Consider the following 24,645-nt stretch of genomic DNA (forward strand, 5'->3'; position numbering starts at 1 on the left):
TTTTTTTTTTTTTTTTTTTTTTTTTTTTTTTTTTTTTTGTACTGGGGTTTGAACTCAGAGGTGTTTCCACGTAGCTATCTCCCCAGCGCATTTTATTTGAGAAAGGTCTTACTAAGTTGTTGAAGGCCTTGCTTATTTGCCAAGGTTAGCTTCAAACTTTCGATACTCCTGCCTCAGCCTACTGATTATCTGGGATTATAAGCATGTACTACAGTGGCCAGTTCAAAACAAATTGCACCTTCTTGAAGTTGTTTGTGTTAGGTATTTTGGTCACATCAACGAAAAGCTGACAAACACACTACCTGTAGCTCCATCTCAACCACACACAAACTACTTACTGCCTTCTAAATAAACCAATGAAGACAATTTAATAAATGTAGTTTTTTCTTTTACCTAAAACTGAAAAAAAAATCTTACTACTATTTACAGAATATTTGATGCAATCTACATGAGCTACTTAACATAAAGAGATCGTTAAAGACTAAAAAGAAAAATCAAATGGATAAAGATATATAATTTATTCAAAATAAGGGGAATACTCACAATAAATGTGACTTACTAAAGGCACTACTATGTGAAAGAACAGAGGACTTAAAAAAAAACAAAAACCTTCAGATGTCAGGCATGACAGCACACATCCATATTCTTACCTACCTGGGAGGCTGAGTCAAGGAGAATCACAAGTTTAAGATTAGCCTTTGCAACTGAGTGAGACCTTGTCTCAAAATAAAAAAGGGCTAGGGATATAATTCCATAGTAGAGCTCAATTTACCAGGTGCGGTGGTCTGGGTCCAATCCCTAGTACTGCAAAAAGATGGATGGATGGATGGATGGATGGATGGATAGATATAGATAGATAGATATAATTTTTTTAAAAAACCTTAAGATGTAATAAGAAAATTTATGTACAAGCATGAAACAGGAAACTATCAAGAAAAAGAAAAAATTAGAACAAGAGAATTTGTAGAGATGTCTACTAAGTAATGATGAATCAGTTAATTCATAATCCAGAAATTGCAGGCTAAGGTTGTGGCTCAGTGGTAAAGCACTCACCTAGCACATGCAAGGTGCTGGGTTCTATCCTCAGCACCATATAAAATAAATAAATAAAAAGTATTGTGTCCATCTACAACTAAAAAAAAATATATGTATATTAAAAAATAAAATTATAGCCAGACACGATAGCACACGCCTGTAATCCCAGCGGCTCAAGAGGCTGAGACAGGAAGATCATGAGTTCAAAACCAGCCTCAGTAAAAAGCAAGATGCTAAACAACTCAGTGTAGACTCATTTCTAAATAATATACAAAAATATAGGGCTGGGGATGTGACTCAGTGGTCGAGTGGCCTTGAGTTAATCCCTAGCACCCTCTCACCAAAATAATAATCCAGAAATTGCCTCTACTACAAACATACTGACAAAATATAAAAGAGAAAACTATCACACACACAAAAAAGTAGGGTACAGGGGCCAGGGTTATGGCTCAGTGGTAGAGCACTTGCCTAGCATGTGTGAGGCACTGGGTTCGATCCCTGGCACCACATAAAAATAAACAAATAAAATAAAGGTATTGTGTCCATCTACAACAAAAATTATATATATATATATATTTTTAAAAAGGATATACAATACAAAGTAAATCCCACAGAGCAAAGAAATGGAACACAAACATAAAATAGGTACAGGAAGAAACAGATATGTTGGACTAGAAAGAGTTCAGCCCTGAAGGGTAAAGAGAATGGTTTCTTGACAAACACAAGAGCCAGGCTCATTGTTTAAGGATAGCTGGTCTTCCCTTGAGCAAATATAGCCTAAGGCTACAACAGAACACAGCAACTGCCTTGGAACCTGAAGCTGAGACTAGCCTTGCCCGGGCTCTGTCAAATCCCCAAAACCATGGCAACACCATAACTTGGAACCATGAAGAGACTGGATCTCCAAATCCACCTTGGAGGGCTAGGTTGAGGCCAAATATAAATTTTAAATTATTCGGCAGAGAGAGGAGGAAGTATGAAGGAGAAAGGGAAGGCAATGCCAGGGACAGAAGAGGCAGGGAGGAGTGGAGAAACAAAGTAGGAGGGACAAAGACAGGGAGGATGAACAAATTAAAAAAAAATTTACTCTAAGTGAACCTACAAACCAATTAAACACAAGAAGAAATCTAATGTTAAAAAAAAAGATCAGGCAGTTTGAATTGTGGTGCCACAAAGGAGTAGGTGGTGGGATCTCACTTTGTGTCTGACTAGCCTTTTCTTGCATTTTTCTCTGCCTTGCTTGTCTGAGCTTCAGCAGAATTCCAGATGGCTGGTGGTAAGACTGGGAAGGACTCCGACAAGGCCAAGACAAAGGCAGTTTCCCGATCCCTCAGAGAGCTGGCCTGCAGTTCCCCGAAATCTAGGACAACCAGCCATGGACTACGGCAGCCATCCTGGAGTACCTCACCACAGAGGTACTTGAATTGGCAGGAAATGCATCAGAAGACATAAACATAAAACATATCACCCTTGGTCACTTGCAACTTGCTATTTGTGGAGATGAAGAGTTGGACTCTCTCATCAAGGCTATAATTGCTGGTGATGGTGTCATCCCACATACCCACAAATCGCTGATTGGGAAGAAAGGGCAACAGAAGACTGTTTAAAGGATGCCTGGATTCCTTATTATCTCAGGACTCTAATAATCTTAACAGCGGTCCAGTGTTGGTGATTCCAGGGGACTGTAACTTTGTAAAAACACACAATTTTGCCTTTTTGTAATTCTATTTGAGCAAGTTGGAAGTTAAATTAGCTTTCCAACCAACCAAATTTCTGCATTCAAGTCTTAACTATATTTAAGAGTTATGGTGGCTTCAAAGAAGCTACTGATTCTGAAGTAGTGGGTTTTGATTGAGTTGACTGTTTTTAAAAAACTGTTTGAATTTTAATTGTGATGCAGAAGTTATAGTAACAAACATTTGGTTTTGTACAGACATTATTTCCACTCTGATGGATAAGTTCAAAAGATTATATCCCAAACTAATTTTTTTAAAAAAATCAACAATTAGAATAAGTTTGCATAAAGCAAATAAATTTTATAAAACTGTCCAAAAACATTACAATATGTTGTGGAGAGGCGTAAATGCCATTAGAACCAAATTTTAAGCAAAATTAGAAAAAAATAATAATATAATAATAAATTTAATAATACTAGAAATAAAATAAAACCATTGATATAAAATACAAAAATTATAATACTAAGCTAAACACAGATGAAGAGTGAAATAGTAATTAGAAAATAACACTAAGATGGGCTGGGGATGTACCTCAGTGGTAGAGTGCTAGTCTAACACATACAATGCCCTGGGTTTGATCCCAGTAGGACAAAACAAAAACAGAAACTGGAGAACATACCCAGAGTACAGTACTTTTATCCTATATTGAGATTATGTGGCACACAGAAGATTACAAAAATTAGGATCAAGTGTCTTCTGAGTAATGCTGTTCAAGCATACATCTTGTCCAGTTGATTACATTTCCTCATGGACAATTTTTTTCTCCCAGCCCCAGAACCAAAAGCTCAGCACATAACACTAGTTAGCAAAATGAAGTAGTATAGGAAGCAAAGACAGGCATGGGTGAGAATGGAAAAACAGAATCACTTTACAACATCTCTGAATCTTTTAAGAAAGAATTCATGTAAAACGTGGTGAAATAAGATCTGTATCAGAGTGGTCAATATTGTGTGAATATCCATTTTCTAGTTTTGACAATGTATTGTGAAACATTATCACAGGTGGAGCTGGAAAGAGGGTACATGGAAACTCTGAACTATTTTGTAACTTCTTGTGAATTTAAAATTATTTCAAAATAATAGTTATTAAAAAAAAAAGAAGAAGAAGAAGTAGTAAGTTGAAGAACTTATTTCCAAGTAGCACTCTTCAAAAGTGGTTCAAGTGTCTGCTAATCACCAACATAACCGAAACTTCATGATATTGGTCCAACTTTCAAAAGTCAATCAACATATACACATATCATGGATGAATCACAAAATAATTATTCCAAGAGAAAGAAGCCAGATTAAAAATATATATACACTCTAGTTTCCATTTTTAAAGAATTCATTAAAATGCAAACTAATCTATAGTAACAAAACAGATAAGCAATAATCCAGGGATAGAGTTTAGGGGAGGAGATCCAAACAAAGAGATTACCAAGGGGGTCTAAGGAAACTTTTGGGGTTGATGAATACATACTTTATAGTGGTTGTGGTAATGTGGGCACATATGTTAAAACTTAACTTTAAATATGTGCAGTATGTTTTATGTAAAATATACTTCAGTTAAGCTATTCAGAGCATTTATCAGTACAATTCACTATTTCTACAGACCAAAAAAAAGTCATTATTTCAGTAGATGCAGAAAAAGCATTTGAAAAAAATTACCACCCATTCTTTTTTTAAAATACATATATACACATATATACTTTTTTAGTTATAGTTGAACACAATATTTTATTTATTTATTTTTTTGTGGTGCTGAGGATCAATCCCAGCGCCTCACACATGCAAGGTGACCACTCTACCGCTAAGCCACAATCCCAGCTCTAACACCCATTCTTGACACAAACTCTTGGGGGGGGGGGACAAATTGGAATTTACTTATTCTGATAAAAGGTATCTACAAAAACCTATGTGGCACACACCTATAATCCCATCCACTTGGGAAGCTGAAGCAAGAGGACAGGAAATTGAGCCAGCCTCAGCAACTTAGCAAAACCCTGTCTCAAAAATTTTTTAAAAAGTAAAAGGGCTGGGGATGTAGTTCAGTGGCAAAGTACTTCCATGTTCAATTCCCAGTACAAAAGGGGGGGGGAATCCTAGAATGACTGATTTTTTTAAATATTTATTTTTTAGTTAGAGCTAGGCACAATATCTTTATTTTTATGTGGTGCTGAGGATTGAACCCAGTGCTTCATGCATGCTAGATGAGCATGCTGGGAGGAAATGATTGATTAAAAAATAAATAAATAAATAAAGAGAGAGAGAATTTAATATTTATTTTTTAGTTTTCGGTGGACACAACATCTTTATCTGTATATGGTGCTGAGGATTGAACGCAGCACTGCGCGCATGCCAGGCGAGCACGCTACTGCTTGAGCCACATCCCCAGCCCCAATGATTGATTATTCTTATGTGTTTGTAAGGATGGCTTTAGATCTTAGCCTAAGAAACTCCATTTTAAAACTCCAGTTTGAAACCTGCAGTCTCATCAGGTACACCTATGTAGCCCTCCAGTATAGCCCTCAGGCACAAACAAGTCACTTCTCCCCACCTTGATAAACTCAGAATGAAGTCTCTAGCATGTTGCCCTCATCCAGATAAGAGTGAGAAGCAAGAAAATCAGGGTGGGGACCACCAGACCAGATGCTTTAACCTCAGGGTAAATGACATCACTGAGAAATGCAGTAGCAGCTGATAGGAATTGAAAGGGTGGTCAGAAGCCCCAAAATTTAGTATAAATGATGGAACAAATGAACAGACATTCAGCCAGCCGACACCAATGCACACAAGCCTGAGAGCCTGATGAGGACCTGGACTGACATCACAACTCTTCTCATCTGCCTGATCCTGTGTTTTCTCACTGGTCTCAAACTCTATAGCAGTCTCTTGACTCTGGTGAGAAAAGGACTTCTCCCCATGACCACCTCCTCAGCCAGCCATCAGCTCCACCCCAAGAAAAGCCTGCCTTGGTTCCTGATCTGATCACCACAGTCTGAGTGAGTGTGCATCTGCTGGACTTAGAGCATAAGGCTTGAGACTTTCGATCTGACACTTGAGCTTAGCATGCAGATGGAATGTTTGTAATGAGCATGTCATGATTAAGTGTTTGTAGTGCTTAAAATCAATCTAGAATTGTTTGCTATGAATTGATTATGTCTATTGCAGTGCCTAACATTAAGGATTGTCATTTTCTTGAGTAAGAATCTATACAGTGAAATTATATTGAGTGATTTGAGTAAATAAAGCATTGAAAAGGGAAGCGCGAGGACATTCTTCATTTCTCCCCTCGACTACATAAGTCACACCTTTTGCCCATTGTGACAGTGTTAAAGAATGAATGTTCTCACCCATAATCAGGAACAAGGCAACACTGTACCAGAAGTCTTGCTAGTGATACAAGTAGCAAAAAAGAAATAAAACTATCATTACTGGCCAATGATGTTATTGTCTATACAGGGTATCTCAAAACAATCTACATGAAGCTTCTAGACCCAATGAGTTGGGCAAGAGCAAGAAATAAGGTTAATATACAAACACCTATTGTAAATAACACAAGAAGCATGAAACACTTAGGACAAATCTGGCAAAATATATGCAAGATTTGTATGCTGAAAACTATACACCTTGAAAAGAAAAATTACAGACCTAAACAACTGAAAAGAGCCAGGCTTGAAGATGCATGCCTATAACCCCAACTACTCAGAAGACTGAGGCAGGAGGATGGCAAGTTTAGGCCAGTCTCAGCAACTCAGCAAGACCCTATCTCAAAATAAAAAATAAAAAGGGCTGGAGATGCAGCCCAGTGATACAGCATCCTGAGTTCAGTTCCCAATACCACCAAAAATGAACAAACAAAACACCTAAAAAAGATAAAATCATGCTGGGCGTGGTTGTGCACATCTGTAATCCCAATGGCTCAGGAGGTTGAGGCAGGAGATCACAGTTCAAAGCCAGCCTCAGCAATTTAGTGAGGCCCTGAACAACTTAGTGAGACCCAATCTCAAAATAAAAAGGGCTGGGGATGTGGGTCGGTGATCAAGTGCCCTAGGTTCAATCACTGGTACCAAAAATAAATAAATAAATAAAATCATACATTGGAAGATTCAGTATGGTTAGCTATCAATTCTCCCCAAATTGATCTACACATTCAATATGATCTCAATTGACAAACCTGATTCTAAAATTCATATAGGCATGATGGTACGTGCCTATAATCCTAATGACTGGGAAAGCTGAGGCAGGAGGATTATAAATTCACAAGCAATTTAGCAATGCCCAGAGCAACTTAGTGAGACCTTGTCTCAACATAAAAAATAAAACTGGGCCTGGTGGCACACACCTGTAATCCCAGCAGTTTGGGAGGCTGAGGCAGGATAGCAAGTTCAAAGCCAGCCTCAGCAAAAGCAAGATACTAAGCAATTCAGTGAGGCCCCGTTTCTAAATAAAATACAAAATAGGGCTAATAAAATACAAAATAGGCCTGGAGATATGGCTCAGTGGTGGAGTGCCCCTGAGTTCAATTCCTGGTACCCAAATAAATAAATAAAAAGGATTGGAAATACAGCTCATTGGTAAAGAACACCCCTGGTTTCACTCCCCAATACCAAAAAAAAAAGGAGCTAGAATAGTTAAAAAAGAAGACCAAAACTGGAAGAGTCATATTATCCAATTTCAAAACTTACTATGAAACTATAGTACTCAAGACAGTATAGAATTCAGGGTAATGATAAGATATACAGATCAATGAAACAGAACAGAATTCAGAAATATATCCATACATAAATGGATTAAATCTTTGCCAGATTTTTTTAAAATACTTTTCTTAGTGTATATCACTTTTTTTTTTTTTTTTTGTTTACCAGGGATTGAACTCAGGGGCACCTAACAGCTGAACCACATCCCCAGCCCTTTTTTTGTATTTTATTTAGAGACAGGGTCTCATTGAGTTGCTTAGGGACTCATTAATTTGCTGGGATTACAGGTATGTGCCACTGTGTCCAGCTCTTAGTATATATCTTTTAAAAGTAAATATAAGGGCTGGAGCTTTAGCTCTGTGGTAGAATGCTTGCCTAGCACATGTGGCACTGGGTTCAATCCTCAGCACTGCATAATAAGTAAGGAAATAAAATAAAGGCATTATTGTCCATCTACAACTACAAAAAAATTTTTTAAGTAATAAATACAATAACATAAAAGAAAATGCAGTTTAAAATTTTTCAAATAATATTGATCAAGTTATTGTACTCATAAAAATTTATTCCACAGATGTACTCCCATGAGTTTAATATGATACCCACACACATATATACTCTAATAACTTATGTCTATAAGTGCTAATATGGAAAGGTGTATAAAACATATCTGCAAAACAAGCAAGTTGCAAATAATTGGCATACGTACATCTGTGTATGCATAATCACTTTTGAAAATACAAGAAACAGATAATACAATCTGAACATCCCCAATCTGAAATTCCAAGATCAGAATTGCTCCAAAATCCAAAAGTTCTTGAGCATCCAAAAACAATTTCCCACTTGAACTCATCTGACACATCACAGTCAAAATGTAGGTACACTTAAAAATACTGTATAAAATTGCCTTCAGCCAATCCTAAAGAACCAAAGGCTGAATGTCTTCTCTGATATGCAGATGCTAATTCACAATGGGTGGGGGGCTAGGGAAAAAAATAATTATTCTGGATTAGATAGAGGGGAGTGAAGGAAAGGGTAGGGGTATGGAAGTAGAAAGGATAGTAGAATAAATCAGACATTATTACCCTATGTGTATACATGATTACACGACCAGTGTAATTCTACATCATGTACAACCAGAAGAATGAGAAGTTCTGCTCCATTTATGTATGATGTGTCAAAATGCATTCTACTGTCACGTATAACTAACAGAACAAATTTTAAAAAGTTGCCTTCAGGCTACACATATATAAGGTGTATATGAAACATAAATGAATTTAGTATTTAGACTTTCATTTTCTTCTGAAGATCTCATTAAGTATATGAAATTATTCCCAAACTGAAAAAATCCAAAATCCAAAATCCAAAACATGTCTGGTCTCAAGCATTTCATTTAAACCTATAACAGTTACTTCTGAGGTATAAGGGTGGTGAGAAATGTGAATTTTTATCTATGAGCACCTATTATTTTAATAACTTTTCTATTTTATGAATCTTTATAGAATCAGTATAAGAATACAAAACAATGGGTTGGGGATGTGGCTCAAGCGGTAACGCGCTTGCCTGGCATGCACGGGGCACTGGGTTCGATCCTCAGAACCACATAAAAATAAAAAGAATAAAGATGTTGTGTCCACTGAAAACTGAAAAATAAATATCAAAAAATTCTCTCTCTCTCTTTAAAAAAAAAAAAAGAATACAAAACAAAACATTTCTGGCACCAAAAATGAATTTTTAAAGCATACAATGACCTAAAAATTGAACTCTCTGAGCCACCCATCTCTCTGAGTCTTTGACAAGTTGTTTATTTTTATTTTGTTTTTAGCACTGGGGATTGAACTCAGGGACACTTTGTCACAAAGATACACCTCTAGTTCTTTTATTTTTGAGACAGGGTCTTGCTAAGTTGCTCAGGCTGGCCTCGAACTTGAAATCCTCCTGCCTCAGTTTCTTGAGTCACTGGGATTTCGGGTGTGTGCCACTGATAGGTTTTTTGGTCTCTAGACTCTGAAGAAATAGCATTTGTCAGTCAAGTGAAGCATACACTAAATTCTCTATATTCTAAACTACATTTGAAATATCATGGCACAGATAACTAGTTTGAAATTTTAAAATACAAATTCACATTTAAGAATTTCTGTTTTCATATTTCAGTAATTGTGTACTGGACTAGCTTATGAGATCCATGAAGACAGGGGCCATGTTTAATACATCATGCATACATTAAGAAATGCATGAATGCATTAATGTTAAGTCAAGTCCTTCATGGTAATGTGTTTATTTACAGGCACATAAGGATTTTTGTTTTTACATATGTAATAATAGTTTGAGAAATTCACTTACACTCTATTTTCTTCAAAGTTCATCTCTAAAAATGAGGAAGCCAGGGAGTAGGAATATAATTCAGTAGCAGAATTTGCCAAAATTGCACCAAGGCCCTAGATTTGATACTCAACATATACACGCACAAAAAAGAAACTAGATTAGATTACCTTTATAATACTTTCTAGATTTTAGGATTCTTTGATTTTCTTACTTTACAGTATTGTCTCAGAGGCTTGAGACAAGATAAACATTGAGCCAACATAGACTTCTATTTCACTTTCAGCACTGTCACTCTCATACTTGGTTAGCAACTTAATTTCTAAAAGTCTCCAATTCCTTCTATACTTATGAGGATAAAAAAAATCACTTCTTCAGAGTATTATGAAATATAATTTGCATAATGCACAAAGGCATAACTACACAAATGGCAGTACCTTATAATGATAGTCTGGGCAATAATAGCAATGTCACAGAATGGAACTACTCCTGTTAAGTGATGAAGGCATTAATGTTTTGTAACAGGATTATTTATACTAAAAAGGTAGATGCACTCACTTCTGACAAAGCTGATTAAAAAGAATTTTAGGAGAAAGTGGTCCTTTTTCGGTCTCCTTCATGCTGTGAAGAAACAGGAACAAAGCTGAAGTCAGCGGTCCAGGGCTTGAAAGTTCCACCACTAATGGATCCTTTAAAAACATGACCAACTCTATGTCAGAAACACACAGTTTTAAAACATTATTTTTAAAAATCTAAGAGTTACACTTTATTTAAATGAAAACAATGAAATTGGCTAATGTATGTTAAGAAATGTTATTCCTTTATAAAATGGACATATAAAAATAGAAAATAGGATTAAATGTTTTACCTTGGAAAACAACTATTTTCATATCCGCTGCACTTTATTTAATAAATCTTGAGTTTAATCATTAATCCTTAGCTGTTTTAACTGCCCCTTAACGGGTTCTCCTATAAATAAAACTACTAATCTACTTGATATTTTTACTTTTCCACAAATAATCATAAGTTATATTTACTAGCAAAAACTCCATACACTTCTTTTCCCCAAATATTTTAGTAAAAAAATAAGGAATGAGGAATTATGTGACAAAAATCAGTACACCGTCTTCCTCTTTTACAGAAAAACAAAGTTCGGGGCTGGGGCTCAGGCTCAGTGGCAGAGCACTTGCCTAGAATGTGTGAGGCACTGAGTTCGAGCACCGCATATAAATAAATAAAAAATAAAGGTTCATCAACAACTAAAAAAAAGAAAAACAAAGTTTGACAAAAGCAGCTAAGATTATACGAAGGATTAACCCAATTATTTTTCTCCCAAGTTTTGCTTTCTAAAATACATTATTCCCTTTGTCTTTGAAAGAACAGTCTGAGATTACTTCATTGGGCTAAATGTTTTTAAAATCTCCTTTTTAATTGTTTTCAAAGGTCAGATCATGAACTATCCACATACACTCTTTTCCTCTATCAAAACTCTCAATTTCTAACTAACATTATTATTTGTAGTGTCAGTGCCCTCCAGGCAAAGTCCTCCAGGAACACACTTGAATTAGTTGATCACTTGTTGTAGTGAGGTAGAACACACACCTTGGAGAACCATGAAGTGTCCCAGTAAGAGGTTCTATAAAGAAGGATTTGGGATTTGGTTAGGTAATTTGGGGAGGGAACTAAGGAAGTGGAGATTTACTCTAAATTGGATGCCACCAGCAAATGGAGATAATGCTATACTACAACTGAGTATCTCAGTAAGTCTTATCTCAGGAGAGAGAAGGGATGAGGATGAGGATAAAACTATATCTGTTAAAGAAGTAGCAATCATTCATTTCTCATTTTGTCCAAGACAGAGAGGTTACTGGGATTTCCTAAATGGCAGATAGACCTTGTTTTTGTGTGTTTAGACCAAATTTATGAACTGATCTTGCTTTGTCTCACTTTAACACTGTCCTCAGAGAAACCTAGTGTGAGGCTTCTCTCTTCTGTGAGATTCTCCAAACATGGCCTCACTGTGGGAGTTAAACCAGGTTCTGAATGTCAGGGGCTCTTTTTTTATTATTGTTTTTTCTTTCTTAAAAATCCATCATCAGACTAGGCTTCAAAAGAACCTCCAGGTGCTGATTAAGTCTACTGTTAAATTTAAATAAATGTCACCAGCAACCACAAAATAGGGGTACTATTTTGCTCAACAAGTCAAACCTGTTTTACTTTTTGCGTTTGTTTAAAAGCTGCCTCAATATATTCACATTGTTTGATCTATGATATTTGAACAATAACTTATATTTTCATATACTTTTTTTACATATTTTCACAAAATGCTTTTGAATTCTCTTTTTTAAAAAAGTCTTCTGACTCCTATCCCAATTGATAGTACTGAGAAATAAGACACTTTGGGAACATCAGCAGCTGATCTGAAAACAGCCATTATCCAGATAGTATACTTCTTACTCACCAACTGAGACTCTGAGGAAGGAGAAATCTTGAATTTTGTACCATCTTCTTTTATCTCATTCATCAGCTCAAAAAGTATGTAAGTCTGGGCCAAGTTCTAAAAGAGAGTAAAGTCTTCTGATTCAGTTACATTATGCCTCTAATCTTACGAAATGAATATTCTCTCAAAGTGTCAAATTTCGGGCTGGGGATGTGGCTCAAGTGGTAGCGTGCTCGCCTAGCATGCGTGAGGCACTGGGTTCGATTCTCAGCACCACATAAAAATACACCACATAAAAATAAAGATATTGTGTCCATCTAAAACTAAAAAATAAATATTAAAAGAAAGTGTCAAATTTCATCCAGCATAGCAAAATTTCTATTTAAAACATTTTAATTTGAAATGAGTACATTTCATATTTAGTAAATGTCACTATTACTGATGAAACCATGGTAAAACACATAGAAGGCCTTTCGGAAGAACTGTGTAAAAGGTTTATGCATATGGTGATGGCCAAAGACAGCCTACAATAAAAAGAAAGCAGAAAGAAATTTTTAGTAAACATTCAGCAGTCGTTCAATCACTTAAAGGTATGCTGAATGCCCATTTAATTAAAAATTCTTTATATTTTATTAATCTTTGGTGACATTTACCTGAATGACTGCATTAAAAAAGCAAGTATTTCCTAAATTTATAATTCCTTTTACAGATGGTACACTGCTGCCTTTTCTTCCCTTCTTTATTTCACCTGCTTCAAATTTTTCTTCACAAAGTTTTAGGATTCTTGAAAATGCATCTACAAGTTAAAGAAAACAAAACTGACATGAGACATAAAATTTTAAGTGTCACTTGACAATGTAAATATATTATTTAAAATTAAATAAGATTATCTCTCTGAATCAGTGTTCCTAAAAGACAAACACAAATGTCTTTGATTTTCTATCTTATCACTATGAAATTCATTTTAATGTACAGATCTATGCCTCACATCACATAAATAAATTCTAGATGAATTTTAAAAGTATATGTAAAGAAATATAGTAAAAAAAAAAAAAGTAGAAAAGATCTAGCTTCTAAAGGTTGGAGATGTAGCTTTGTAGTAGAGTATTTGCCTAGCATGTTTGAAGTCCTGGGTTTAATCCCCAGCATCACAAAGGTAAGTTNTCTCTCTCTCTCTCTCTCTCTCTCTCTCTCTCTCTCTCCCCCTCCCTCTCTCACTCTATCTTAAAAAAAAAAAAAAAAAATTAATGAATTGAAATGGTCACTATACATCTCTCTGGATTACTTTTAGTAGCTAATACATAAATGTAAATAGTTGTTGTACCACCAAGTATCAAGTACAACACATTTTCTCATAGTTTTCATAAATATTTAATGAGCTAACAACTGCAAAGTGCCTAGCATGGTAACCACTATGTATTTGAAAAACAGCTCTGAGAATCTCCTCAAAAATGCAATTTGTGGGGCTGGGACTATAGCTCGTTGACAGAGGATTTACCTAGCATACAAGAGGCACTGGGTTTGATCCTTAGCACCACATAAAAATAAACAAAATAATGACATGCTATCAACCTACAACTAAAAATTTTTTTTTCAAAATGCAATTTGTGCCAAAATCCACATCTTTGTGAGCCATTCTTCATGTCCATTGTTTATCTGATCTCCCTTTTTTCTTTCTTTAATCATTTCCTACACATTCTGAATATTTGTTCTCTCAAGGTTATTTCTTATTGAATTTTCTGAATTGCTGATATCTGTTTTGTGTTTCATATTGAATTTGTGTTTTTCAAATATCTTGTCTTCTTTCTTTCCTTCTTTTGTGTGTGCGTGGGGTGGGAGGCGCTAGGGCTTGAACCCAGGACCTCATTCATGCTACACAAGGGCTCTACTATTGAGCCCCATACTAGCCTAGCCCAACTTTTCTTTTTAAATCGTGGAAATAGGCCTGGAGTTGTAGTTCAGTGGTTCAGCATTTGCCTGGCATGTGTGAGGCACTGGGTTCAATTCTCAGAACCGCTTACAAATAAATAAATAAATAAAATTAAGGTCTACTGACAACTAAAAAAAAAAAAATTTTTTAAATGTGGAAATCTCTCATGAATTGGTAGTTTCTAATATTTTTTTCAGCAAGCAAATCTTTTTCATAGAAAATATTTTTCTTCCAATTCTGTAAACATTTTTTTTGGGGGGGGAGGGTAAACCTTATCAACTGTTTCTCCCTTTATTTTGGTTTGCTTTTTATAAAAAAAAAATTATTAGTAATTATTGGATATCTGTTATCCAGATATTAAGGAGTCATTTTTAATTCCCAACCCCAGAATCCTAAGTTAATGCAGAAAATAGGTCTCTTCTGTCCTCCACATATTGAAATAAGTGATGAGAAATGAAGCCTATACTACAGCTTAGAGCATAGGCCACTAAAATCAATGAAGCAGCTCACTGAAGTATAGAGGCATGAGGAAAAGGAAAAGGCAGAAGAGACCAACAGTATTCAAACCTACCAGTGAATACAAAGGCAAATGAAAAAAGTCAACACTTTAGAAACAGTACACAGAGGAAGCCTGATATGGATCCTCGCTGGGTTTGTAGACAGAACCGTCTGCCTCTTATTTATGTCTGGAATTCCAATTAGAACCTAAAATGGGCAAGTTTTAGACTCTCATTATATCTGTTGCAAATAGATAGTTTCACAGTGATTTTTGTATATTAGGTATATGCATTCACAGTGATTTTTAAGAAATTTAAAATCAAAGAATAATCAAATCCAAGCCTCACTCCATCTTTTCAGATAAGGTAGTTAACTCTGATTTTTACATTTATAAAACTTAGTCCCAGACAGGTTAAATGACTTACTTACAGTCACAGTGATAATTTTCTGATTACAAATCCATTGTCATTTTACCACTTAAATCCTCACCCATTATTTATGTACAATGAGATTAATTATAAAAGATAGTGGGGCAAAATTTTTGTAGATATGGGCATTGGCAACCCCAAACAAATATGATTCCTCAAAGTATTTCCCTAACATTCTTAATAAATATCGCCCTAATGCCTTTTAGCTTTTTAACATGAAAACAGAATAGTTGGGAAAAATAAACTATAGATTATAACTATATATAAATATAAAATACACATTATTCACTTGGAAAAATACTCTCAGAAAATTATATTTTAATCGCAAAAAAACCCCAATATTTTAAAAACCATAACATGCAAATAATTTACATGTCTGTGTACCACATTTATTTGTCAGTTTTCAAAACATCTGGGATGGCATACCAAAGTAAACAATGTTCATAAGACCATCTGGACAGAACTGCAGGCAAAAAAAAAGCATAAACATATGGAAAAACAGATTTTCCCCTTCCTTTCAGCAGTAAGGGATGACAAATGTCAAACCTAGATATATCCACGCTTCACTGTGCGATGCTTTTCAGCACCACCTGGCTCTCCATGCATAGCCACCAAATATGGACAGCACTGCCAGAAAGAACATATCCACAGGGCAATGGCAATAAAAACAGTTTATTTCATGGTTAAACAGCCTCTTCACACAAGTGGCAAGGGTCTGTTTGTTGACTTTTACATTAAGTCTATGAGAAAATATTTAAGATTAATCTTATTAGACTTGAATATTAAACAAATCAGTTAATTTAACTAACTAGAAAACAGAATAACATTTTCTAAGATACTAAAATACTTGTAAAAATGCCTTTTTTAACAAGTATTTTATTTAAAGTAAAAGCACAAGTTTTTTAAACTTTACCAATAGCACAGTTATAATATATAACAATTTAAATTAAATTGATTCACAAATGTCCATTGTGTTCAGGTACTATATAAACCATTACATTTATATGCTTATGGTTTATGACTGAAGTAAAAGGAATTGATACATAATAGAGAGATGTTAAGCATTAAATTTATAACAATATTTCAGCAAAACTTCTAGAAACTAAGAATACATATTTGTATATATGTTCATTAAAAAATGCCCAGAGTTAACAGTCTAGTTTAAAATAGGGGTTCTGAATCAGACTTTTAATATTTGACATACATGAAGGTATATGTTTTAATAAGAAGCAATTAATAATTTCTAAGAATGATTCTGATTATTTTGTTTGTAGAGACAAAAAAGTTTTCTCCATCTGGCAGTGCAAATATTTTAGATCATTTTCACTTTTAAGAACTCTCTTCTTCCTTTTATAAATATAGAATCAAATACCTTAAGACTAAACTTCTAGATGTTTTGAAGTATGGTATAATTAAATGGACAAAGCTGCTACAACACCAACAAGTAAGACAAACTATACAAAATTTTGATTATCATTTCATTTGTTCAATCATCACCTATGAAAAAGTGGTGCCCATAATTAGAAAGAGTAATCACAGAAAATTTCAATGTTATTTTATTTGAAAGGATTTAATCTACTTAACCTTCCTTATTACTTCTATATTACCAACACTGTATTCTGATATTCCTTTTCCTAATAGAATAATATAGACCCAGAAGGCAAAGTACACTGAGAGAAAACTTGGGAGACTGGGGGGGGGGGGGCCTGAATTGATTCCAAGGCCTATGAAAGTGCTCTCCCACTGTGCTACACCCTCTGCTCTCCAGCTAAATTTCTTAAAGTCCTTTTACATTTCTGTAGTTTACCTTAAAGCCTATAATCTGAGTGTCAAAGAACAGCTGCTTAATTAAATAGACCCATAGGTTTTGTACATACCTCAGGTCTTGCAAGACAGAAAACTGTCTGAAGTACCAACAAAGTAAAACAAACAAACAAACAACAACAAAAACAAACAAAAAAAAAACTGGTAATCTTAGATAAAATTCAAATTTTTCTAGCATAAAAATAATTTAAACGCTTAAAGACCATACAACTGTCATTTTTAGAAACCAAGTTTAAGGTTATTAAATAAATAATAAATATATTTTGAAAAGTCTTTGGGCTGAGGTGTAGCTTGATGACAAAGCACTTGCACAAGAGAGGCCCAGGGTTAGAGCCCCAGCAAAAATAACAATAACAAAATGATAATAATAAGGTCCCAGAAAATTTTAAGTCACTATTCTTTATAATCTTAGAGAGCAAAAAGACTTTCAAAGCATGACCCTAAAAGCTAAAAACATATAGGAAAGACTGATGGGCCTTGGAATAATGACATTAAAAACTTCATTATGATAAAACTGAACTAAATGATAAAGTTAAATACAGGAAAATGGGCTCTCTTGTTAATTATATCCTTCACATAATCTTTAACAACAGTAATCAAAATTTAACCTAGGTTTATAATTTGGTCAAAAAAAAATTTTTTTAAATTTAACCTTACAAAACGGAAGAGCAAGTACACAAAGATGCAGTTTTGTTTAGCATGGGAGAAACTGAAAATAATCAATAGTGGGCTTGTTGCCAAGTAATATTAAATTGATCTCTTTTCTCAAAGGAGTATTTGTAAACTGCCTTAAAACAGAAGAGTACGTTTCATTCCTTCTTTTTCCCCTTTTGGCAAGGAAGAAGTAAACTTATTTTGCAGTTCACTTATTTAGAGTAAGAGTGTGATATAATTACCACCTGTGATAACTATCCTCATTTTAGAAAGGATGATAAAATAGGAATACAGCTGGTTAGTGTCAAAATTCAAACACAAGCAGTATGGCTTCAGAATTTATACACCGACAATTTGATCTCCTATTTGTTATGAACCTGTATGCTACAATAAAGAATAGATAAGGTTTATAATTGTGTAACAGTTAAGACACCAGTGAAATGGCTAATTGTGGTTATGAAAGAAAAGGCCATTAATCTCAAGCAAAAACTGGATGTAATGAATTGCTTGATGTCTTTGGTATTTGTATTCAAAGCTATATCAGTTATAGTTTATAGCAGACTGATTCAATCATTCCTCAAAAGAATTAAGCTACTGCCCTAGGAATCCACTGTAAGCAGTTAACCTCCTCATGTATCTGGAAGGGCACTAGGTATGGGTCATATTTGGAGAACTGAGAAAATGGCTACTCAAGTAATTTTCTGTGTTATGTGGTTTGGATGAGGAACCTTGCATTTAAATCCCTTCACATAAAAATAAGCTTTTTAAAGACATACACCATCTTTTTTGCCTCAATTCCTTATATATACAGAAATAACTATTTTTTTGTGCTCATTTCTGATTTATTTGTTTGTTTACTGTGTGGTGGTGGGGATTGAACCTGGGGCTTCACACATGCTAGGCAAAAACTACCACTGATCCACATGCCCAGCTCATTTTCTAAAATACAAATTTCTTAAGAGCACAACCATCACTTTATAGAAGACCAAACTATAACCTTTTAAAGAAAAGGATTAAACCACATTCAAATTGTTGCTATAAAAGGTCACAGTATTATTTATCCTTAGATACAGTTTCAGATCCCAAGTATACCATTTACTGTCAGTTTTTTAAAAAATACAGAAATCTTTTACTTTATAAAACAAAAGTACCAATATATTTCATGCCTTTTGTATACCAGGAGCATTAACAAATGAATTAAACAAAATAGATTTCATTTTCTTGTTAAAAATGGCCTCACACCAGTATTAAAATATAAGTCAAATTTACTGATATAGGCTGGGCATGGTGGCACATGCCTGCAACCCCAGCTACTCAGGAAGCTGAGGCAGGAGATCTCGAGTTCAAAGCCAGTCTCAGCGACTCAGCAAAGCCCTAATCAACTTAGACCCTGTATCTAAATAAAATATAAAAAAGGACTGGGGATGTGGCTCAGTGGTTAAGCGCCCCTGGGTCCAATCCCTGGTGCCCCTCTCCCCGCACAAAAAATACTGATTTAGAAAAAAATGTGAATTGTCACTCACATGTCTAGTTCACAAAAAGCAAACCAATATTCAACAATATTATTCCATCCAGAATTCCTGCATTTTATAAGCATTAATAGAATACTTCAGTTTACAAGACTACTGAAATAGCACATCTCTTAAGCCTTTCAGGGAACATGGCTCACTTTAAAAAAAAATGTTTTTTGAGCAGGTTTTAGGTTCACAGCAAAATCAAACCAATGTGCCCCGTCCTCACACATGCACATCCTTCCCCATTATCAATATCCCACAACAGTTCATTTGTTAAAAATTATCAACTTATACTGACAGATCATTATCACTCAAAGTTCACTCTAGATGGTGTACATTCTAAATGTACAAAATGACATGTAACCATCTTTATAGAATCATACAGAATCGTTTCCCTGCCCTAAAAATTCTCTATCCCTTGCCTTTCATGATTTCTACCTTTCTGACCTCTAATAACCACTTATCTTTTTACTCTTTTTTCTTTCTTTCTTTCTTTTTTGTCTACTTTTTAGTAATATGTATTTCTGGTTTGTATCAAAAGAACATTTATTTGCTCTTCTTAAATCTTGTGTAACATACAACCTTTTAAATCTTGTATTATGTATAAACTTTATATTATGTATATGGGGTGGGGGACTGAAGGAAGGGTTTGTCTTTTTTTTTTTAAGCAAATTCTAACATCAGATGTGAAATCTACACAGCTGTAAGCATTCTTCTGGGAACCTGCACTGGGGTTCATCTCAACTGCTTAATGCAATTACCTAAACCAGCCATGTAGTATTAATGTAATTTGCCCATTTCAACAGCTGAAAAGGAGTTTAATTTTTAAAAGAAAAAACTTGCTTCCCCACAATTCCCCTACCTTAAACTACACAATAATAAGCTTACCTGTTTATTCTCAAAACCTAACTCCCAGTTACCTATTAACTTAAAATATTTATGTAGTCATGATAAATTAATATTAACATAATTAATGGGCAGATATATGCCTACATTCCTATCTATCTATATACTATAATTCAAATGATCTGTTTAAAATACAAAACTGACCATCGGCTTCTCCACTTAAAATCTAACAGCAGTTCCTCACTGCCCTCAAGGCAAACTCTAAACTGACCAGGTCCTTAAACATCTGTTCCTACTTACATTTTGAATCTCACCTCTCACCATTCTCCTAATTCTATAAAACACAACCTCTCAGCTCTATAGAATTCCCTGAACCAATTAAGTTCCTTCATCAAGGCTATTTCCTCTGCCTGAAACATATCTGTTTTCTCCTTTTTGTCTAGATAATTTCTAGATATCCTTCACCTTTTGGCTTAGAAGGTTATGCCTCTAAATAAAATTGTTCTGGCTTTTTTAGTCTGGGTTAGATAGAATTCCAAAGTGTTCCCATTAGTTGCCTCTATTTACTCCACCATAGCATTATTTAAACAAGCAACAACTAAGTATGATTTGTCTATATCCCTCACTAGACTGAAAGATCAGCAATTACAAGAACTGGGAAATAGGTCTGTTTCATACACTGCTGCTTCTGCAAAATTTACTATGTCATGTGGCATGAGGTGGAAACTCAAATATATTAAAAGACTGAATAAATCAGATAATTTGGGTTTGGTTGGGGGTGAACATACAAAGCTTACCTATCAGTTTTTACCCTCAGTAAAAACTGTTTAACATTCCAGTTCAGTTTAATTCAGCAAGTATTTACTATCTAGTCACTTGAGAAACAAAAACATAAGCCATATTTATCCTTAAGGAATGGACAGAAAATAAGACACATATGTACAAGAAAGCTAAACAGCATAAACAATGTGTTAACTAGATTCTGAAGTGTGCTGTATACACATAGTGTCTCAAAGAAGAGAACACTGTCCCAATCCTTTCCTCAAGAAGGATTCTGAGTGTTAGTAAATAAATAATGCTAAAGATGGAAAATATAGACAAATGTTAGGTCAGCAGTTCTCAAATGGGTAGGAAGACACCCTTTTCCTTTCAGGGGTCCTTAAGGTCAAAATACTTTTCCTTAATAAATCTAAGGTGTTATTTGCTTCTTAAAACCTTCACTCACTCTCAATTGTACAATGCAGGTTTCAGAGACTTACAGGACATACAATATCACAATGACTGAATCAAAAGCGAATGAGAATCTAGTTGTTTTTTAATAAGCTAGCCACTGAAGATATTTGTAAAAATATTTCTTTTTTTCATTTTGAAAATATCTTTCCTAAAAATATGTTTGTGTTAGCATGTCATGGAATTATTTTTCAGTGAATATTCATGTTTTTGTTTTACAAGCACAGAAATTTCTCTACTGACAAATTTTCAATTTACAAACTTTCACAGTTTCCGATTATAAAAATCCGAATATTTGATGGTTAAAAAAAACCCGTTTTTAACTTCTATCATGATAAACACTGACAGATATAACCTACATAACAAAAATTCTTTGAATTATCAGTAATTTTTTAAGAGCCTCAAGTGGTACTGAGAGCAAAATTTAATGATTCCATAAGCTACTTATTTTTAGAGATGGATGGGGTACTAGCCCAGATTGTGTGTGTAGATAAGCTATAGTAGACATATTCTAAATGGAATTAGTGCAGGCACTAAATAACATAAAAATATGTGTAAGGTACAGATACAGGCTTTCTTCCACCTTAGTTATTTTTACTTAGTGCAAAAATATAAAAATAATATTTTAAAAATCATTGTTACTCTCCCACCCAGATATAATATTAGTTTCACATTCCTTTGAATTATGACATATAGGCATTTTTACATCTCTAGAGTCTTCGCAATCATCACTTAAAAATAACTACAAAATCATATCAGTATTCTTACAAGCCTAGATAGCAACATTCATATTTGATTTTCAAAGTATTTATTAAAAAAAAAACTTTGTATCCAAATATGGCGGATTACTAACCCCCAAAACTTCTAAACTGCCAACCAAGAAATCCTATTTAAATCAAACTTGCCTGAGAGATTCTGTAGCTTGATCCAAAAAGTTGAAAACATTTTGCTCTAGAACTTCTGGAAACTGAACTCCCAACTAAGTATCACTCTACCTCTGAATGCCTTCAAACTTCCTCAAGCGCTATTTACCAGGTGCTACTCATGGTTCCACAAACACAATTAAGCCTTCCATTAGTGTTTCCCACCACCTAAAGTGATTTATTCTCCTCTGCCCAAAATTCATCCTTTGAGGGTCAGCTTGAAAGCCAGCTCACTTGTAATTCCTTTCCTTTTCAACTGAACATTATGTGCATCTTTGAATATCTGAAGAGCTTTGAATATCAACCAACTTCATTTTCTAAAGTATTAAATGTTTTCACCAGCTGGAGATGGTGACACATGCATGTAATCCCAAAGGCTTGGAAGGCTGAAGCAAGAGGATCATAAATTGGAGACCACCCTGAGCAACTTAGTGAGACCCTGACTCAAAATAAAAAAGAGTCGGGAATGGAGCTCAGGGGTAGAATGCTTGCCTCGCATGGTTACGGTGCTGGGTTCAATCACCAGTACCACAAAAAATAAAATAATAAGATATCTTTCACTACATTTTGCTGATCCTTTGTTAGAGAAGAAATGGATTTATGACTGGCATGCCTGAGCAAAAGGAAAAATCCAATGAGTGTTTGTTGAATTTAGTTAACAAATGCGTGGTAAAATTCATCATTTCTTTTGTTGTCCAAGAGCCTGAGTTTACTTCTAGTTTCTCCAATTTCTTAACCATTACTGTTTCATTATGGTGATACATAGCTTTTCAACTGAACATTTTTTGCTCTAGAACTTCTGGAAACTGAACTCCCAACTAAGTATCACTCTACTTCTGAACTTTTCAACAAAAACAATTGTATTATCGGAGATACACAGGAGATATAACTGGCAACAATATTTTTCCTTTTGGGCAACCATATTTCTACATAACTTTTCAGTTTCAGTTCAGTTTACTTCAAAGGGATCTCACGCTTACCATGTTCACTCACTCCCCCTTACCTAATTGCTCAATCAAAATCCCTAGGTTTGGATTTAATTCTCACTTTCCCTCATTCACTATATCTAACCCACCCACTTTCCACCACAGCTTCTACTAGTCTTTCGTTTGCCCTATTACATAGCCTCCTTTAACCTTCTTAATGATCTCCCCACCTGTTATGGTTTGGATATGAGGTGTCCCCCAAAAGCTCACAGGTAAGAACAATGCAAGAGGTTTAGAGGAGAAATGATAGGGTCATAGCCTTTACCTAATTAGTGAATTAATCCCTGATGGGATTAACGGGGTGGTAACTGAAGACAGGTGGGGTGTGGCTGAAGAAAGTAGTTTATTGGGGGTGTGGCTAGGGGGTATATATCTTGTATCTAAAGAGTAGAGATCTCTCTTTGCTTTCTAACCATCACATGAACTGCTTCCCTCTACTACACCCTTCTGCCATGGTGTTCTGCCTCACCTCCAGCCCCGAGGAATGGAGCCAGGCTTCTATGCACTAAGACCTCTGAAATCTTGAGCCCCTAAATAAACTTTTCCTCCTCTACGGTTGTTTTGGTCCAGTCTTTAAGTCACAGCAATGAAAAAGCTGACTGAAACACCACGCAGCCCCACTCAACCCCTTATAGTCTATCTCCATAGAGTAATCAGTTATCTTTACTTTTCTGGTAAGAGGAGGATTGAACCAGAGGCACTCTAACACTGAACTACATACCCAGCCGATTTCATTTTGAGACAGAGTCATGCTAAGTCTGCTGAGGCTAGCCTTAAACTTATGATCCTCCTGCCACCACATGTGGGTTTTTTTAATGTAGCTGAGTGGGGGAAAGGGGGAGTGAAATGACTGTAATACTTCCCTGCTTAGAATACTTTAATAACTTATATTATACTTTCAAATAAATATTCTTCATCATGGAATTCCTAACAGTGTGACCAGACCCCCTACCTCATAACTTCAACTCATTCTATTCTCTCCCAATAAACTACATTTCAGTCACATTGGTCTCTCCTGATCATTGTGACTAGTGGATTACTTACTACATGTCTCTGCAACCTTTTCATTGCAGCTTTACCAGAAGTTATATATTTGCTTATTTTTTGTTTCCCTCACTATACTCTAAACCCCAAGATTGGAAAATAAGACTATTTTTCTTTCACTACTAAATGCTTAATAAGTATAATGCCTGGCATGTTGGAGGCACTATTTTCAGATGAAAAAAAAAAAAAACTGGTTCCCTAAATACTTTATTTATTTATTTTTTAGTTATAGATGGACAGAATATCTATCTATCTATCTATTTATTTATTTATTTATTTCTATGAGGTGCTGAGGATCAAATCCAGTGCCTCACATGTGCTAGGCAAACACCCTACCACTGAACCATAGTCCCAACCCCAGACCCAATGTTCTTAATTTATATGAACTTGTATATTAATTTTATGTTAGGTAACAGTAATATAAGTAACAAAGTATATGCTAATACATTATTGGCAGGTCTTTGTTCCAGTTTCCTGGCAAGTACCCTTTAAATCCTTGGAATTTCCAACAGTGAAAAGGGTGCTTGTTATTCATGGGGGGGCTGGGGGGGGGGGGG

At 35.0% G+C, this 24,645-nt stretch overlaps 1 protein-coding gene and 1 pseudogene across 8 annotated transcripts in view; one reads left to right on the forward strand and one right to left on the reverse strand.

Moving 5' to 3' along the window:
• Usp45 (ubiquitin specific peptidase 45) overlaps positions 1-24,645 on the reverse strand; it is a 75,414-nt gene that overhangs the window by 30,345 nt on the left and 20,424 nt on the right. For 6 of the 7 annotated variants that reach the window (XR_007351018.1, XR_007351063.1, XR_007351070.1 and 3 more), the window contains exons 6-8: positions 12,865-13,007; positions 12,233-12,328; positions 10,330-10,460 (exon numbers count right to left, since the gene is read on the reverse strand). Coding sequence is in view for 3 of the 7 variants with exons in the window: in XM_015499587.2 (XP_015355073.1) it covers positions 10,330-10,460; positions 12,233-12,328; positions 12,865-13,007 (370 nt within the window). In the remaining 4 variants the exon portion in view is untranslated. Of the gene's footprint in view, positions 1-10,329; positions 10,461-12,232; positions 12,329-12,864; positions 13,008-24,645 lie in introns of those variants that run through there. The other variant, XM_048812460.1, reaches the window with a different exon arrangement.
• LOC107153999 lies at positions 2,293-3,506 on the forward strand (annotated as a pseudogene). Its single transcript, XR_007351211.1, has one exon. The product of XR_007351211.1 is annotated as a histone H2A.Z-like (transcript).

This window comes from Marmota marmota, unplaced genomic scaffold, assembly GCF_001458135.2.
Source record: "Marmota marmota marmota unplaced genomic scaffold, marMar, whole genome shotgun sequence".
Lineage (NCBI taxonomy): Eukaryota > Metazoa > Chordata > Mammalia > Rodentia > Sciuridae > Marmota > Marmota marmota.